Here is a 19,613-nt window from a genome sequence, read left to right as displayed (position 1 = left end):
ATATTTAAAGTTAAAACAGCACATTTTACTGAAGCAGTAATAATCTCCTACTATTACACACGTTATAAAATCTATCTATCTATCTATCTATCTATATAGATAGATTGGTTATTTTTTATTTTATATATATATATATATATATATATATATATATATATATATATATATATATATATATAATAAATACATATATATATATATATATAAAAATACATATATATATATATATATAATATATATAAAAATACATATATATATATATATATAATAAAAAATAATGAAACCAATTCCACACTAACGACATCCTGTTTACATCTTATAAAGATAATTTATTTTCAATTACCCCGCTGGTATCAGCGTGTGGTTACTAGATCTATGTCTCCTGCCCGATTTGCATCGCTCACGCCTTAAGGTTTTATGGCTCGATTTATTCATGCACACAAATGTCACTTTATAAAGCTTGAGTGCTGCTGTTAAAACGCACATACTGCAAACCACTTTCACGCGCATCTGGCAACCCTGTAGCTCGAGGCAGCAACGCACGACCCCCTCTCCTGGTCAAAACCGGAAACGCACGAGAACGTGACAGTATCATAGTTATACAATAAACATAGCTAACGCAAAATATGACTGTAGAATAATACTAATAACAACAACAACAATGACATAACATTAAATGCATGTTAATCATAATCATAAACTGTAAGATCAGCTCAATCACTTTTCCTACTGACCAGTGTGTAGTGGGAGGAGTGTTAGTGGTGAGAGCAGGTGATTGGAGAAAGTAAGTATTTTTCTTAATCATTTTGGCATATTATTTACTTTGTGCAATATATTGAACACGAGACCTACTGCATTTAAAATCTACTTCTTGGTTGAGAGCTTGTGTAGGACCATCATTAATGTATATGATGTTGCATCTAGTTATTAATTTAGTTACATATTTATCTTAGCATCTGTTTATTCGTTTAATTTTTCATCACAATTAAAAAATATATATTTTTACTATTTTTTGTTCAATTCCTACTTCTCATGGCCTGCTGTTGCATACTGCCTTTGCAATACAAAATATTTTGTCATGCCAATAAAGCAGTGGTTCCCAAACTTTTCCAGGGCAAGGCCCCCCAAATGGCATTAACATTTGACCGAGGCCCCCCTTTTGCAAGATGTCTTTAAAATACATTAAAAATACAGACTTCTGAATATATATCCATTTTTTTTATTAATAATTACATCTTACATCTTTACATTACATTACATTAGGAATTGATTGTGTGTGTGTGTGTGGTTCTCTGAGTGAGAATTTATTTTTCACACCAAATTGTTGAGGCCCCCCGGGCGCCCCCTGGCGGCCACCAAGGGGGCCGCGGCCCCCATTTTGAAAACCCCTGCAATAAAGCACACGCTGAATTGATTTGAACTATTGTTGTTCAGCCACCAGAGGGCAGTGTGCACTGTGTTGTTGCATTGTGAAGTGTTTCATGAAGTCCAAAAAACACACACTCACACCCAGGTGCTGTTCTAGCCATCTGTGGTGTAGTGGTTAGAGTTAGAGTTAGTGTCAGGGTTCCAGAAGGTGTGGGTTCACTTCTGCCTGGTTTAGGACTAAAAATTTCTGCATCCTCATGAAGTGATTTATGATTACAAAAGTCCAACACACAAGTGGGGCTTCTGTCCCTTGGTGGTGTGTCTGTGTGTGTGTACGTGTACCTGTAACAGTGAGATGTGTGTGTGTGTATGTGTACCTGTAACAGTGAGATGTGTGTGTGTACCTGTAACAGTGAGATGTGTGTGTGTGTATGTGTACCTGTAACAGTGAGATGTGTGTGTGTGTGTGTATGTGTACCTGTAACAGTGAGATGTGTGTGTGAGGCCCCCAGGGGCCCCAACACGCATACACTCTCCCCAAGGGCCCCCACGCTCCCGGGGGGGCCAATTTAATAAATCACTGATGAGAGCTATGACCAAATGTTCTGTTTTCCTTCAACATCAACCCTGACATTCCAGTTTATTTAAAAGGCAGTTAAATATAGAGATCAATATACTATACACTTAACAATGAACTATAAAGATCCTAATTTTTCCTATAAAGTGAAATGGATTATCAAAATAAATTTAGCTCATATGGTAATGGCTCATCAATAATACAGTAATCACTTTTTACATTGAACTGTAAATTCAAATATGCAACAAAAACAAAATCTTCATAAGGACAAAGTAGAAAAACGACAAAGCAGCAAGAAGATTTAAAATAATTTAATAATCAGAGAAATTAATGTACAGCAGGAGCAGGTGAATTAATTTGTTACTGAGCACAGAGCTGTGAAAACTCAGAGAATAGCGACATCTACTGGACACTGAGAGACTCTAACTCTCTGTATGTGCAGCTGAGATTGTCCTAGTCCTGAATTGTCCTAGTATAAATCCAAACAAATCTTAAAATAAATAAAAAATCAAGAAATTCATTAATAAATTTATAATAGAATTTTTCTGTGTTGTTTTTTAACTTCAGTATTTACATTTAGCCCATTTGATTTCTCCCTCTGTGCAGTTCAGGTGGTTAATAATCCTGAAAACTGTGGAAAGGCAACAGTGCTATCAGGTCATGATCAGAATAATGAAAATAGAGGGATGGCGTGGTGACAGGATGATGGTATTATGGAATGGAGGGATGAGTGGATGGAGGGTTGAGGAGTGTCACTGGAGGTAGCGGTAAACTTTAAAGCAGTGGTTTCCTGAATCAGCTACAAGGACGTGAGAGTCTGAGGTGATGGTGAGACCCTGAGGGCCAAACAGTGGATCTGCTGAAGTGTTAATGAAGGACAGGAACGAGCCGCTGCTGTCAAACACCTACACACACACACACACACACACACACACACACACACACACAGCTGAATTTGAAGGCTACAAGGTTAGTGTGTATAGATATTATCGGTATGTGCTTAGCCGAGTGTGTTACCTGTATCCGGCTATTTCCCCAATCGGCTACGATGATGTTTCCTTTTAAATCCACAGCGACTCCTGTGGGGGCGTTAAACTGACCATTTCCCTCACCGCTACAGCCAAACTTCAACAGGAACTCTCCCTCCGCATTAAACACCTCAAACATGACACATGGACCTTCATTACATTCTACATTTACATATGGAATAAATATAACTCATCTAATTTTACACTCCTTACTGTGAACACACACCTTTACTGAGTGATTGTGGAAATCAGTGACAATAATCTCATTATTCTGATTCACTGCTGCAAAGTGGGGACCTAAAGTATGAGACACAACACAGAGGGAGAGACAGACAGATTAAGTAAGAAAACATAGTAAAAAAAAACTGACATAATTTAAGAGTTGTGTGTTTTTATTTTCAATGACTTTTTGACTGTAAAATATGAGCGATATTCACAGTGCATTACGGAAAAACACATACTCCCTCTGCTACACAGTGGATTAAATACGTTTTAAGGTCTTAGCACATGTGAAAGAGAAAATGTGAGGAAGAAATGAAAAGACAGTGAACACCTGCAAACTGTTTGTCTCCATTTCCACGAGTGCCGAACTTGCGGATGAGTTTGCCGTTCGGCTGGAAGACGAAGATGCTGCAGGATTTATTATCCACTACGATGATGTTCCCGTTTCTGTCCACAGACACGCCTTTGGGACCCATCAGCTTCCCGGAGCCGATCTTACTCTGAGACAGGGAGACACAGATCATCACTCACCTCTGCTTCAGGAGGACATGCATGTTTATCCATTGAAGAGAAAATTGTGCAGCACAAATGAATAAAAGCATTCACTCTAAACTGGGATAAAATTCATACTACACTCATTACTGTACTATGGTAACCAGCTTTATGATTTCTGCACCTCTTACTTGTTGTGCACTTGTAATATCTATGAAACAGTTTTTTTCCTTCACCTTAAATTTACCATCGCTGGAGAAAATGCTGACCCATTTGGTGTCATAGTCTGCAATGATGATGTCACCGTTGGGGTGGATGGTGATGCCGGTGGGCCGTTGGAGTTGCCCCGGAGAGCGACCCCGTGCACCGAGACGACTCTTAAACTGTCCGTCATTAGAAAATATCTGAGGAAAAGACAAAAATGTCTTTAGTGCACTTTTTAAAGATTAAAGATTTAAATAATAACTGCAGTGATGTCAGTTTTACCTGAACACACTGATTGTTGCTGTCTGCTATTAAAACTTTTCCAGTGTCTGAAGCGGCCACGCCCTGCAGATTGGCAAATTCTCCCTTATTTCTCCCTTTCGTCCCTACAGTAAACAAACGCACAGCTATTATTCAGCACTGACATCATAACACCTCCCACTACATTACATCATAACTGAAAACACCTCCCACTATATTACATCATAACTGAAAAACCTTCCACTACATTACATCATAACTGAAAACACCTCCCACTACATTACATCATAACTGAAAACACCTCCCACTACATTACATCATAACTGAAAAACCTTCCCACTACATTACATCATAACTGAAAACACCTCCCACTACATTACATCATAACTGAAAACAGCTCCCACTACATTACATCATAACTGAAAACACCTCCCACTACATTACATCATAACTGAAAAACCTTCCCACTACATTACATCATAACTGAAAACACCTCCCACTACATTACATCATAACTGAAAACACCTCCCACTACATTACATCATAACTGAAAAACCTTCCCACTACATTACATCATAACTGAAAACACCTCCCACTACATTACATCATAACTGAAAACACCTCCCACTACATTACATCATAACTGAAAACACCTCCCACTACATTACATCATAACTGAAAAACCTTCCCACTACATTACATCATAACTGAAAACACCTCCCACTACATTACATCATAACTGAAAACACCTCCCACTACATTACATCATAACTGAAAAACCTTCCCACTACATTACATCATAACTGAAAACACCTCCCACTACATTACATCATAACTGAAAACACCTCCCACTATATTACATCATAACTGAAAAACCTTCCCACTACATTACATCATAACTGAAAACACCTCCCACTACATTACATCATAACTGAAAACACCTCCCACTACATTACATCATAAGTGAAAACACCTCCCACTATATTACATCATAACTGAAAAACCTTCCCACTACATTACATCATAACTGAAAACACCTCCCACTACATTACATCATAAGTGAAAACACCTCCCACTACATTACATCATAAGTGAAAACACCTCCCACTACATTACATCATAACCGAAAACACCTCCCACTACATTACATCATAACCGAAAACACCTCCCACTACATTACACCATAAGTGAAAACACCTCCCACTACATTACATCATAACCGTAAAACCCTCCCACCACACTACATCATAACCGTAAAACCCTCCCACCACACTACATCATAACCGAAAAACCCTCCCACTACACTACATCATAACCAAAAACACATCCCACTACATTACATCTTCAGACCTATAATGACACAGCAGGTTCCCCCTCCTTCATAGCCCTTTTCTGTACCGATTCGGAGGATGAGGTCGTCCTCGATGCCGTTCCCCTTGCCCCTGCCCGAGCTGTACATGCTGCCGTGTCGCTTGATGGCTCTCTGTTTCATGTGGGAGCTTCCTGGTGACTTCAGCCATCTCTTGGCACCGTTGGTGTCGGATTCCTGCATGTGCTTGGTGGCACGGATGCTGAAGGGACTCTCGCGGATGTGCTGTCCATACAGGCGAAGTACAAGCATGTATTGTCCCTCATGTGCCAGCGTGTACAGAATGTCATAGGTGCCATCTCTGTGGTCTACAACTTCACCTTCTCCCACCAGTGTACCGTCTGCACCATTCAGCTCAGCTGAGAGAGGAGCGCCCCCTGTCTGGCACAACCTGCCATCTCTGTCCTTAGAGGTGACGGTGATGGACGTGGGTTGGCCCACCACGCAGCGCCGCAGTCCCTCGCCACTCGCCATCGTCTCTCCTGCCACTGCGCTGCCAGTGATGATGGAACCCAGACGGCGGATGGAGCTGCAAAGACCATCGGTCTCTGCTGTGAAGCTCAGTTGACCGTTCTCTTCAGGCCGCAGAGGAAGTTCACGAGTCGCCAGGTCACTTAAACACTCGCTCAGTTGCTTCTCCACCAGCAGCACCTCACCCTCAGAGCCAGTGCGTAATGCCCGTTCAGTCAGACTGCAGCTGCTGCTCATGCCCTCCTGCTCCTGCAGCAACAACGCTAACTGTGCCTGAAGCACCTGTGCATAATAAAGACACACAACATAAACATGTCTTTCAGCCAGATTTCCAGAAACATCACAGTTCAGAATCCGAGTATCAATACAGTATCACACAAGGTTCTGCTTCCAGTGCTCTATTATTCTCTGCTTATACACAGCTCCTTAGACGTGTTCACACTGAAACAAAAAGCTACAGTTAGGGACACTTTTTGTCTTTTAATCTTTTAAATATAAAAAACATTCTGAACTCAAAGTACATTAGACAAACAGACATTTGTTTATAGACAAAAGTTAAAATGTGATCACCTCAACCTCTGCGTCTCCATCTTCCTCCATCAAAACACAACACTGATACACTCCGACCTTCCAAACTCACACTCACTCTGTGTCCCAGCGCATAACCAGTTATACCAGTCTTATATTATCATGACACACACACACACACACACACACACAGAGTTGCAAAACACATTAGATCATTTCCCTGTGTGAGGATCCAAGATGGCTGCTGTCTGTGTAAACATTTAAAGGGCACTCAGCAGGTTCTTTAGACAGATCCCACAACAAAGTCTGTTCCATGTTTTACTATTAAGTAGATACAGAGGTTCTCGGTTCTCCTGCAGGAGGAACCATGACAATGCTGAATCATTTTAAAGAAGAGCCAGTAACCACTGGATGACTAACACCAAATAAAATACGCAGCAGTGATCTGAGAAGTTCTACACTCATAAAAAATAATGCTCAGTCTCGAACCCTTTAGGGTTCCTCATGTCATTAAAGTTTTTATTTAGAGCCCTACAACAGAGTGCATCTAATCAGAGAAGATTCCATGAGAGTCACTATAGAATGGTAACGACACCCAATTATCCACACAACCTCTGTGATGAAGCAGCTCTGACCTTGTGTTTGAGGGTGTAGTTCACCTCCACCTCCATCAGCAGCACACTCTTACGCATATCCAGCACCTTCTGCAGCTCACTGAAGGTGGTGTGGATTTTCTCCTCGACTGAGCTCTTCTGACTGGTCAACTGCTGCAGGATCTCAGACAGCTTCTGCAGTGCCGAGTCGATCTCCGGAAGTCTAAGATAGACACATGACAGAATGATCCTGTCTCTCTCTCTCTCTCTCTCTCTCACACTCTCTCTCTCTCTCTCTCTCTCTTCAACAATTTGTTTAGTGGAACAGTGACTTTGGGTATATTTCACATTTCCACCAATGTCTCATGTCCACCTTATCACCATGACTACGTCCACCCAGGTCATGTGACATAAAGATAGTAAAGGATAGTGCAGTGTAACAGGAAACAGAAGGTGTGAGTTCCTGACCTGCTCCTGACGGAGTTTAGCTGCTGCATCAGTGAAGCTCTGTGCTGTGTGAGGACCTGTGTGATAGGGGCGGTCACATGTTGGGCGTGCTCATCACTGCTGCATGCCTCACACACGACTGTCTCACACACGGGACAGTAAAACACCATCACCTGATAAACACACAGTTACTTTAATATGGAAATGATTTACTACTTCCTATTTCTCTGAGCATTCAACTAGCAGATATTTTAACAGTGTGAAACTCGTAACTTGCTGTAGGGGATGTGATGGGGACGCAGTGAAGACGTGATGGGGACGTGATGAAGATGTGATGGGGACGTGAGGAAGATGTGATGGGGATGCAGTGAAGACGTGATGGGGACGTGATGAAGATGTGATGGGGACGTGAGGAAGATGTGATGGGGATGCAGTGAAGACGTGATGGGGACGTGGTGAGGACGACATGGGGACGTGGTGAGGATGTGATGGGACGTGGTGAGGACGCGATGGGGACGTGGTGAAGATGTGATGGGGACATGATGAAGATGTGATGGGGACGCAGTGAAGACGTGATGGGGACGTGGTGAGGATGTGATGGGGACGTGGTGAGGACGCGATGGGGACGTGGTGAAGATGTGATGGGATGTGGTGAGGACGTGATGGGGACGTGATAGGGATGCGATGGGGACATGTTGAGGACGTGTATGGAGTGTTGTAGAGACGTGTGGACTCTGCTCGTCCCAGTTTAAAGCATCACAGTTATATTAATGTTAATCATACATTTGCTCCATGGTTTGGACAGGACAGCTGTGGCTCCGTGCTCAAAGTGTTGATGTCCTCGTCTCCGAGATCGATGTCCTGACTCTTCAGCAGCTCCATCAGGTTGGTGATGAAGAAGTTGCTCTGTAACGCTGCCACACCCTTCTCTGGAAGGACAGAGGTCTGGCGGCAGACAGGACACGACAGAGTTAGGCTGTGGACAGGGACGAAGCTCTGAAGACACCTAAGGACAGAAGAGTTAATAAAAAATTATTATTCTTATTTGATTCTACTTTCTAATAAAGGGCTTTAGAAATACACAGTGCCTCATTGAGCTTTATTTTTATTTTTGCTGATTTGGATATTTATACTTTTCGTCTCAAAAATGTTAAAAAAAAAATCATACAAAAATCAATAATTATCTTAATAAATCATCATTATATTATCCTCGATCAGTCCGTCTCCTCATGGTTCACTCCTTATCTTTGACCCTGTACCTTCCGCTGCACATTACTGTTCCAGAAATAAGTCATTGCATGTGATTGTTCTGTTTCATTATATGAGTGTATGAACCTGCTAATCTCTGAGCTGTATAACACACACACACACACACACACACACACACACACACTGAGTGTAAGCTATGGTACCTCTGGCAGAAGGTGTGGAGACACGGCAGCACTTTGGGTTTGTGGTAGTGATCCAGACAGATGCTGCACATCAGGAAGTGTTTATCAATGTGATGCACTACAGGACTCGGGCGGGAGCAGAGCTCAGAGTCATCACTCGCCATCCTGCATACACACACACACACACACACACACTGCAGATCTCAGCCTCTACACTGCACAAAGACAGACAGACAGACAGACAAAGGGTTTATGTTATTGTCTTAACCACAGGAGCACAGATAAAAGATCAAAACTAAATAAACTTTTATCCAGCAGGTGGTGCTGTTTTCTTACAGAAACACCTGAATGCTGCTGCTCCTAAGATTCTGAACATTCAGTCATGCTGTCAAGCAGTGAAGTAGGTGTGGTACCTGTGTCAGTCTCAGCGAAGGAGTCGTGGCCTCTGTCTGTCCCAGTGTCTGCCCCAGTGAAGGACTAGTGACCTCTGTCTGTCCCAAGGAAGGAGGTGTGGCCTCTGTGTCAGTCTCAGCATAGGAGGTGTGGCCTCTGTAACAGGAAGTGAAATTGAAGGATGAGATGATTACATTACACTGAGACATTAGAGGAAATGGAGTCAGACATTCGAACCACATCATCAGACAGAGTGACTGAGACAATGTCCTGATTTTATTCGCCGAGATAAGAGTTCCTTTTCTCTCTCTCCTGCTGTCAGTCCTCAGGGGAAGAAGAGCTTCAGCATCTCATTATTAATCTGACAAAAACTTCATTATGGACCAAAACTCACACTGAACTGAACTGACCTCGAGATGTAGTTATAAATGACGACATGTTTAGGGGGAATGATGGAGATGAAACTGGAAAAACTGTTCTAAAGAGAAGTAATGAGGTGATGTCATCAAAAGAGCTTGAGCCACAAACACATCATCATAAAGCAACTGGAACACACACTCATGCATTAGATTGGATGTGTATGATGTTTCCATCAGCACGCTGGAATGAAAGTGAACATGAAGTGGAAATATAATCAATAAAGCAGTTCAGTGATGTGGAGAGTAAATGCACAGAGATGAGATTATATTTCACTTCCTGTCCCATTGTTAACGCATTCAACTTCCCACACACCCCACACACCCTTCATAAACATCTCACCTGCTGGATAAACATCTCACACCCTTCATAAACATCTCACCTGCTTCCTAAACATCTCACCTGCTTCATAAACATCTCACCTGCTTCATAAACATCTCACCTGCTGCATAAACATCTCACACCGTTCAGAAACATCTTACCTGCTTCATAAACATCTTACGTGCTTCATAAACATCTCAGTGCTTTATATGTTTTAGTTTTGGAGCTCCTGTGTTATATCAGAACATATATATTTAGTACCATTAAAATTCATTTATTATTAAAGTGCTTTACTACAACACACACCAATGTTCACTATTTAAACATAAACTATTACCTGTTACATGGAGAGAAAAGTGATCATTAGCAGATCATAGGGTGATTAATGAGGTTCTTACTGTTCAGTGATGATGATGATGATGATGATGATGGAAATCCAGGCTGATGTTTTTATTCTGATGCTTCAGTTTCTGTTCCACTGCAGGGAAGTGAAGCTGTAACACACACAAGACTCGCAGCTCAGATGGGGATTAGTAAAGGAACAGAGATAAACCTCTCTCCATACTGTACGTCATCTTTAATTCCACTGCATCTCTCAATCTCTTTTGCGCTCTCTCTCTCTCTCTCTCTCTCTCTCTCATTGCCTGGTCACTCTCTCCCATACTGTTTCTCGCTCTCTCACACATCATGGAATTTGACAGAACACGAGACGGTTGGGTCAGAGCTCTCAGCCAATGAGACGCCAGAGATTAGATGAGAGAGAGAGAGAGTCTATAATATCAGTGCTGAGTCACTGCTCAGAACGTGTGTGTGTGTGTGTGTGTGTGTGTGTGTGTGTCAGTCCAGTCTCTGAGTATATAGGGGTCCGATGGCATTGGGTAAGAAGCTGTTACACAGTCTGGCCATGAAGACCCAGCAGGATCACCTGTTTCTTCTAGCACCTCATTAGCTCCTCCATTTAAGTTTTGGTTTCTCTGTGTTTCTTTGTCAAGTGTTTGTCATTTGTAGTGTTGATAGTGTTTAGTTTCTAGTTTACTGCTGGTCCTGCTCATGTTCTGTTAGTTCATGTTTATGCTGAGGATGAATGAATGAATGTTTTTATATTGATTTTGATGTGTAACCCTTCAGTAATCATCAGCACAGGAACAGGACTGAACTGCAGAGACGTTTAAATGTGTGAGGAAATCACTCTGTATATATAGGATAGAAGGCCATAAACAGTTTGGAGACAGACACACACACACACACACGCACACACACACACAGTCTTATCATGTTGGCACACACTTTTCCTCGGCCCGGCTGGCAGTGTGGTGATGCTGATAAACTTGAGTGTTTGGGTCATATGAGTTTTAAGCTGGACGGAGAAGAGTTTACACTCTCACAATAAAATAACTAAACACCGTAATGACTTAACACTATAACAATAACCTAATTTGGTAATAACTAAACACTGTCTTTTGACCTTGTAAACCTTGCTTTTATAAACATGAACAAAAAAGTTTTTTTTCTTAAACACTGATATGTTTAATAAATGAAAATGATTGGGGGGACAAAGTATTCAGAAACTATATTTAAAAAATAAAAAAGGTTTGTAAAATTTACATAAAAAATAAATCACCTTCTAGATGTAAATGCTGTAAACTTCCTCAAACACACAGCAAAATAAATCCAGATGTTGTTGCCCGGCCGAGCCGATCTGTTTATATTTATATTAAACTGTTAGCTTTTTCACTGCAATTACCTCAGCTTTATATTATTTATTCCACATAGAGTCCAAACTTTTTCTTCCATCTATATAGTATATATTTTATATTTATATATTTTCTTTTTCTACTTGTATGCAAGTAAATTCTGCTTTTATAGAAATTATATTTGTCACCGTACAAAAGCATTTTACTGCACGTGGTACTGTGTGCGTGTCATGTATCAGGAAACTCTGGACTCCAGTTCCCATCAGCCACTGCACTGCACTACATGTCACATGACAACCTGCACCTGATTCACGTTTCTGTTAATGAGCACTCTTGTATATATAGCCATTGTCTGCACTGTTTCTCTGTCTTTCGTTTGTCTTAGACTACAATGTTCCATGTTTTGTTTCATGCCACAGTATTTTGCCTAGTTGTCTTAGTGTCTATGTTTTGTTGTTTGTTTATATAATAAATGTGTTATGCAATACAAATAAATGTATGTATGTACAATACATATGATGATGATGTGTGTGATGATGATGTGATGATGATGATGATGTGTGTGATGATGTGTGTGATGATGTGATGATGTGATGATGTGTGTGATGATGTGATGATGATGATGTGTGTGATGATGTGTGTGATAATGTGTGTGATGATGTGTGTGGTGATGTGATGATGATGATGATGTGTGTGATGATGTGATGATGATGATGATGATGATGATGTGTTAGAAGAGGTCACTCACCAAACTGAACCGAACTCAGTGTTCTGTGTAGATTCTCAAGAGTTTCCTTTCAGAAAACGGTCTTTTAAATGACTTTATTAAAACCACTTTAAAAAGCTAGAACAGAATCAACTTAACCAACCTTTAAGGAACGTCCACAGAGTTCATAAGTCCATTAAAAGAGAATTCTTTTAAAATCCCCTCTTTATTCCTCGCAAATTCTCTCTCTCCATTACAGGAACACCGCTAACTGTCAGTGCGCGAGCGCCGAGGGGCGGGGTCTATGGGCGGGGTCTATGGGAAATCAGCATAATCTGACCAATGAAAGAGCTTCCTTGGAAACCTTATTTCTCTGGCGTAATAATAATAATAATAATAATAATAATAATAATAATAATAATAATAATGTAACAAGAACACAGAACTGCAGGACTGAATAAAACAGGCTGATTCAGGGTGTGTGTGTGTGTGTGTGTGTGTTATTTTACTGAATATCGTGAATGTCATCAGATACACTGTTTCAGCGCAACAGCCAAAGGAAATGAATTTAATGTAGTTAATATTGAATCTAGATTTAACATCTTTAGGAACACCGAGCACATCAAACACAACACTAATTATATTACACGATTATCAGACTTCATTTTAGAGCCAATGGAAAAGGTGATTATATATAGGTGGGTAGGTAGGTAGAGGGAGAGAGAGAGAGAGAGAGGGAGAGAGAGAGAGAGAGAGAGAGAGAGAACTTTGTGTGTTGTAGAGAACATTTCTGTGACCTTGGACTATAAAACTGTGATTAAAGCCTACAGTAAACACCACTGAGGGCATCGACCCCAAACCCTGCTGAAGATCAAACAGGAAGTGAAGATGATAGAGTGATAAATAGAAGAAAGCACTTTTAAAAGTCTAATTTCCCAGGTGGGCTTTGAGTTGTAAAGAATAAAATTTAACTCAATTTTACTTTAATCAAAGCTCCTTAAAAGCAGACCGAGTATTTGTCCAAAATCACACGCACACACACACACACACAGGGCATGGTGTGTCTTGAGCATCCTGCCCCTGGGGAGGCTGTTGCCATGACAGCATTGTATAATTTATCAGCTCCATGGGATGGGAGGAGAACATGTTCTTTTCTGGTTTAATAGAGAGACAGAATAAACACTGTGTGTTCAGAAATAATAATAAAGGTTGTAAAGACTGTTTACATTTTATTAATAAATCATATCTAATATCTCAGAAACTTACAAGGAATTATAAAGAAGAAAATGATCTTCACGAGGATCTGTAATACTCATGAATATTTTGTATTAAGATTTAAGTTCAGTACTTCACATGTTGCTGTCTATTCCACATCTGTTTGAGCTGCTGTTCTGAGGGAAGTCCCATTAATGAATTGTGTGAATCAGAAGGTTATAAGTTGTAAACATATAAGACAACACACACACACACACACACACACACACACACACACACACACACACACAATGGGCACTTCTTTATTGGATTAATGTTTAATGTGTCAGTTCTTCATAAATGCATTAATTTCTGCTGGTTGTTTATAATTTAAAGGCGTGTATTATGGAGGTTTATATGTTTATAATACTTTGAGGAAGTGTGAGTGGTGTGAAATGTTAAATCCCTGAATAAAATTGTGAAAATGTCCATTAAACGTGATACATAAATAAAATACATTTTAAGTTACTTTATTAATCATATTTATTATTTCATTAATAAAAATTAGCACAAAATCCTTTGTTTAAAAAGAATTTAGCAGCAAGTCGCCTGCTGATGTTCTGAGTAAGGACAGATCAGGACAGATTAAAAAGTACACCAATCAATGAACAAACACACAAAGTCTACAGAATGAGGGAATGTTTAACTAGCTGCCCTCATGCACTCGACCATGTGGATTAACTGTGTGTGTGTGTGTGTGTGTGTGTGTGTGTACATCCTGATCAGAGACTGTAGAATTTCACTTTCCTTTCATTTACAAATGACACATCTGTAAAATAATAATAAAACTATTTTAATATGAACTTGTTCCTCAGTTTTTTTTTATCATTCTTTAAAAATCTCCTTCATGTGATGATGTGAGAAAAGTGCTAAATATCTGATATGCTGAAGTATGATTTATGACGTGTGATGACGTGACTGTATTCTGCTGAGATGAAGATAAAATGTGTCAAAATCAGTGTGAAATTAAATCTGTGGTATTTGTGAACAGAAGGCTGGTCTTTAGCGGCTGGGAAGATCTCCTTTGCCAATGTCCAGTCCAAGCTGACCTCCAGCGTGGATTCTATTTATGGGAATGATCTTCATGGTGGTCTGCTTCAGCGAATACCAGCGATCGTGCCACGTGGCCCAGATAATGCCATTATCAAACCCGTGCTCACCCACGTCCTTTTGGGAATATCTACCCCCTGGGCAAAACAAGGTCGATATTCAGGTCAGTGTTTAACATACTAATAAAAAAAAAGAAAACTTTCAGGAGAGTAATATAACACTAATATTATTAGCTAACATTATATAACATGCTGCTGTGATCCAGTGTAGCTTTTAGCATTTCTGTCCTGAGTCAACATTCTAAACTTTAACAAGCAGAAAATTCACTGCATTCATTTTTAGGCAAGAAAATAATAAAGGGCTAAAACTCTTTACCTTAAATGGTTTATAGCGTTTGGTGAAAGATCACGTAAATGATTAAAAACTGATGACTCTGAATTCTCTGGACTTAACGGTTCTTTTGGTTGTAAGAAAATTGAATCTGGTTTGTGTTTTGCATTTTTAACATTTAAAAATGTTTCTGCGAGATTTTGTAGTTGTAGGAATTTGAACACTTTTGTCGTCATTGTGAAAGAGAACGTTCTCCCACAGCAGATGTTTTTAAAAGCTTACAATTTAACCTTCTTAGAACCTACTGAATATTGTGTATTGTAATTAGTCGGAGTTGAGTTGTGAGTGAGTGACACGTTTCTATACAGTTTAGAAATCTGTGATGTACTAACAGCGTGTGTCGGATTGAACCTAAAGCTAACTACTAAAGCCATACAACGATATCATGCGGTGTTACCTCTGTAATATTTTCCGTTCAGATGAGCAGCATGACATTGGTTCATCCACCAGCCTGATCCGTCCTGCTTAGCGCAGTTCCCGCTGTATCGGTCGTTATCTCGGTCAGGTGTGCTGAACTGCAGGCCGTTATGATATGTGTGGGATTTATCACTCACATCATCGCCGAAAGCAAACCCATCGAAAGCATCACCAGCATCTCCTCCAAAATAGTAAGTGTATGTCAGACGGTACTGATCCACCTCAGGACCCAATTTAAACGTGGCATAGTCTGCATATCTGCAGAAATTGAAAAGATCCAGATAAACATTCTGCATCACAACAACAATAAAAACCATCATGACCTCCAGAAATAACTGAACTGATGTAAAAAAAAAAAAAAAAAAGTTCTGATTGAAAACTGAAGTCTACATCATGATTTTCAGTTGATAAAAAAACTAAACACTGGCTTTGTTTCTGATTTCCACAGCCTAAACCTGAAGGATCCTGACAAGTTCCTCACATGTTCATTACATAGTCTTACTTCTTGACTCCTTCCCAGTCCACCAGCTCTATCCGGAGCACGTATGGAATGCTGGACTGAACAGAGAGCAGGTGGATCTTCTCGTTTCCTAGCCAGAACTCTGTGCTGTCATCAGGAGACAGATAACCGAACCCTTCTTTATACGGGATCCAGTTTCTGTTGAAGTTAACACTGCCATCACGCCTCTGAAACACACACACACAGACACACACACACACACACACACACACACACACACACACACACACATACACACAGAGCTCATTACCATGGTCTCTGTGCATCATTGAGGAAACTAACAGGAGGTTTAAATGATAAACTGTGTTTTAGTGCATTACCCTCTGGAGCACGGTCCAGCCTCGGCCCAAGCTGTCGATCTCACAGTACACGAGGAACGACCTGGGAGCTTTCGCAGGCTGGACATAATACAGGCCGCTAACTTTACCACCCTTATTAGCAATATCCTGACAATCTGAGACACAACCAGCAGGTGTTAATTACTGAGGTGTAGAGAAGGACAGGTAGAGATGGATGTTATTTGGGAGTGTTAATGGTGAATTAAACTAAAGCAGTGCTGAACACACTGGTGGTGTTTTCATCGTACCTTTCCCAGTGATGCTCTGTATCGTCACTGTGTCTTTACATGGCAATTTACACTTCTGCTCCAGCTGTAAAGATAACTGCTTCAGCTCCGTCAGACGCTTCTCATTGGCTGCCAGCGTTGCCTGCAGATCACTGAACACACAGACCAAAATAAAAGTCTTAATAATGTTTAAACAATTTGAACTTTTAAAAATATGAGCTGTACAATTTCCAGACATTATTTGTAAAAAATAAAATAAAAGGCACAGATGTTATAACAAATTAATCTGCAAACTCAGTTGTAAAACGTCAGCCAGGAGTTCGGATTAGACGTGAAAATGTTGATAATTATGTAAATGTAAATTATTTACACTACAGTGAAGCTGTAATTATCACTGTGTACAGAGTTCAGAATGAATCTCTCACAAAATCTGTTCCTCCTGAGAGAGAATGGTCCTCTCAAACCGCAGCACGTCGTCCAGCATACTCGAAGACTTCTGGATGTACAGATCTGAGAGAAATTTAACATAAAACAGCACTTCAATTAAACCTGAATATCAAGTAAAATTCTCATTTAAAGTGATAACATCTGTATATTTGTATTTAGGTTTCTAGATCACACTCGAATCAGTTCCTCCTGATTTAACTGAATTTTTCCCTTAAAAATATTGTAATCATGAGGTTCGGTCTTAATGCCTAATGCTAGCATGTGTAGTTAGTACTGAAGAGGAGATGTTACCTGGTGAGGATTTCTGCGCCTGCGTCTGTGAGTCCTTCAGATAAACCACTTTATCCTGAGCTCCTCTGGTCAGGTTGGAAATCTCCTGCAGAAGTTCGTCAATGTGATTCAGGTCCTTCACGACGCCCGACTTGTAGGTGTGGAGATAATTTTCTATGCCACATGTGGTGGGACAGTAAGACCCCTGAAACACAAGAAGAAGAAGAAGAAGAAGTAATAATAATAATAATAATAATAATACGTTTCATTTGTTGGCACCTTTCATATCTTACAGAAAGACAACATACAATAATAACAGCATAGTTAAAATAGATACACAAAATAAAAATAGATGAAGTGTTAGAATTTTGAGTTAGTAAGAAATGTGTGTGTGTCTGTGTGTGCATGTTGTACTTACGAAGGCGTCATTAGGGACACAGTGCTCTGAGTAATCTCCTCTCAGTTGCTGTAGATGAAACACACTCACCAAGTTATTCACTGCTCAATCAGTTGAATTAAATCTGTCTGCTCATTAGAACCCGTCTCAGTGCTTACCGCTGAAGTTAGTGTGAACAGAAGCAGCAGCGAGGCGAGTGTGTGTGTGAAAGCAGCCATGATTTACTCTGCTCAAGCACACTCCGTGTGTGAGTGAGTCTCAGAGTTGCAGGTTATTTATCTGACCAAGGTCCTGCTCAGAGATGGAGATAACGGAGCTGGACAAACAATACGCAACAACACCTCCCACTTCAATGACTCAATACTGACCCATCTCACACACACACACATACACACACACGTGTGTGTACACTATAGTCTGAAATAAAGCATGTGTACGATATACTACACTCCAATCTAAACCATACAGTGGATATAAAAAGTCTACACACCCCTGTTAAAATGTCTGGTTTTTGTGATGTAAAAGAAATGGGTTAGGGTTAGGGGGGTGGGGGTTAGGGTTAGGGGTTAGAGTTATCTAAATCATGTCAGAACCCTTTTCACCTTTATTGTGAAATTGCAACATAGAAATATCAAGTAAGAAACACCCAAAACCTTTTTTTGGGAAAAATAAAAATTCTAACACCCAGCTTGCATAAGTCTGCACACCCTTTTATAATTGGGAATGTGGCAGTGTTCAGAATCAACCACAGAATCAATCACATTCAAACGCATGTTAAATACTTATTAGTGTACATCCATCCATCCATCCATCTTCTACCGCGTACTCCTTCTTCAGGGTCACGGGGGAACCTGGAGCCAATCCCAGGGAGCATCGGGCACAAGGCGGGGTACACCCTGGACAGGGTGCCAGTCCATCGCAGGGCACAATCACATACACACTCACACACCCATTCATACACTACGGACACTTTAGACATGTATTAGTGTATACCTGCCATTAATTAAAGTGACTGATTAACCCCAAATAAAGTCCAGCTCTTCCTATAGGATTTTTCTGACATCTTCTTGGTAACATCCAACTGGAAAAGCCATGGACCACATAGTGGTACCACATAGTACAAAGCAGGTACTGGATCTCACTGTTGAAAAATATCAATCAGGAGAGGGTTTGGAGTCATTGGATAGACCATGGAACACTGTAAAGACAATATGGCACGACAGTGACACCACTAAGATCAGACCGTTCCTCTAAGATTGATGAGAAGATCAGGAGAAACTGGTCAGGGAGGCTGCTGAGAGGCCTACAGCAACATTAAAAGAACTACAACAATTTCTGGTGTGAAAAAGATCTCCCGAATTCTTCATATCTCTGGGCGATGGGGTAGGGGGGCAAGACAGAAGCCTTTTTAAATAAATAAATAAATAAATTACATCTCCTAAAACCATGTAGAATAAAGTGTTCTGGTCTGATGAGACCAAAGTTTAACGTTTTGGCCATAATACCAAACTATATGTTTGGCACAAAAAAAACCACAGAACATCACCCAAAGAACACCATCACCACGGAGAAGCACGGTGGTGGCAGCATCAAACACTGGGGCTGTTTTTCTTCAGCTGGAACTGGGGCTTTAATCAGGATGGAGGGAAAAATGAACAGCTCCAAATACCAGACAATTCTGGCACAAAACATTACAGCTTCTGCTAAAACACACAGATGAAGAGAAGTTTCACCTTTCAGCATGACGACCCGAAGCAAACCTCCAGATCAACAAAGGAACGACTTCACCTAAACAAGGTCATGGTTTTAGAACAATCCAGC

General features: G+C 40.4%; 2 protein-coding genes across 6 annotated transcripts; both read right to left on the bottom strand.

The window, feature by feature from the left end:
* Window positions 1-2,242: 2,242 nt before the first annotated feature.
* On the bottom strand, window positions 2,243-12,743 carry trim2a (tripartite motif containing 2a). Of its 5 annotated transcripts, none has more exons than XM_053619474.1 (14): window positions 12,525-12,743; window positions 10,481-10,576; window positions 9,365-9,500; window positions 8,973-9,166; window positions 8,344-8,566; window positions 7,582-7,733; window positions 7,156-7,336; window positions 5,503-6,274; window positions 4,174-4,277; window positions 3,924-4,091; window positions 3,527-3,695; window positions 3,200-3,270; window positions 2,963-3,103; window positions 2,243-2,850 (listed from the first exon to the last, which is right to left on the bottom strand). In XM_053619474.1, exons 4-14 carry the CDS (start codon window positions 9,113-9,115, stop codon window positions 2,698-2,700), a joined length of 2,277 nt encoding a protein of 758 aa, XP_053475449.1. In that variant the 5' UTR covers window positions 9,116-9,166; window positions 9,365-9,500; window positions 10,481-10,576; window positions 12,525-12,743; the 3' UTR covers window positions 2,243-2,697. The 5 variants fall into 5 exon arrangements, 4 of the variants coding, with proteins under 4 accessions (XP_053475449.1, XP_053475448.1, XP_053475450.1 ...); XM_053619473.1 differs by having other exon boundaries at window positions 12,646-12,743; XM_053619475.1 differs by lacking the exon at window positions 12,525-12,743 and adding an exon at window positions 9,755-9,822 and having other exon boundaries at window positions 10,481-11,309.
* Window positions 12,744-13,698: 955 nt separating this feature from the next.
* fgg (fibrinogen gamma chain) lies at window positions 13,699-18,059 on the bottom strand. Its single transcript, XM_053619327.1, has 9 exons — window positions 17,951-18,059; window positions 17,814-17,861; window positions 17,417-17,600; window positions 17,104-17,188; window positions 16,700-16,830; window positions 16,434-16,567; window positions 16,096-16,280; window positions 15,574-15,851; window positions 13,699-14,923 (listed from the first exon to the last, which is right to left on the bottom strand). Exons 1-9 carry the CDS (start codon window positions 18,008-18,010, stop codon window positions 14,739-14,741), a joined length of 1,290 nt encoding a protein of 429 aa, XP_053475302.1. The 5' UTR covers window positions 18,011-18,059; the 3' UTR covers window positions 13,699-14,738.
* Between the last annotated feature and the right edge of the window lie 1,554 nt (window positions 18,060-19,613).

This window comes from Ictalurus furcatus, chromosome 29, assembly GCF_023375685.1.
Source record: "Ictalurus furcatus strain D&B chromosome 29, Billie_1.0, whole genome shotgun sequence".
Classification (NCBI taxonomy): Eukaryota; Metazoa; Chordata; class Actinopteri; order Siluriformes; family Ictaluridae; genus Ictalurus; species Ictalurus furcatus.
The sequence above is the reverse complement of the archived record's forward strand: the minus strand, read 5'-3'. Positions and strand labels throughout refer to the sequence as shown.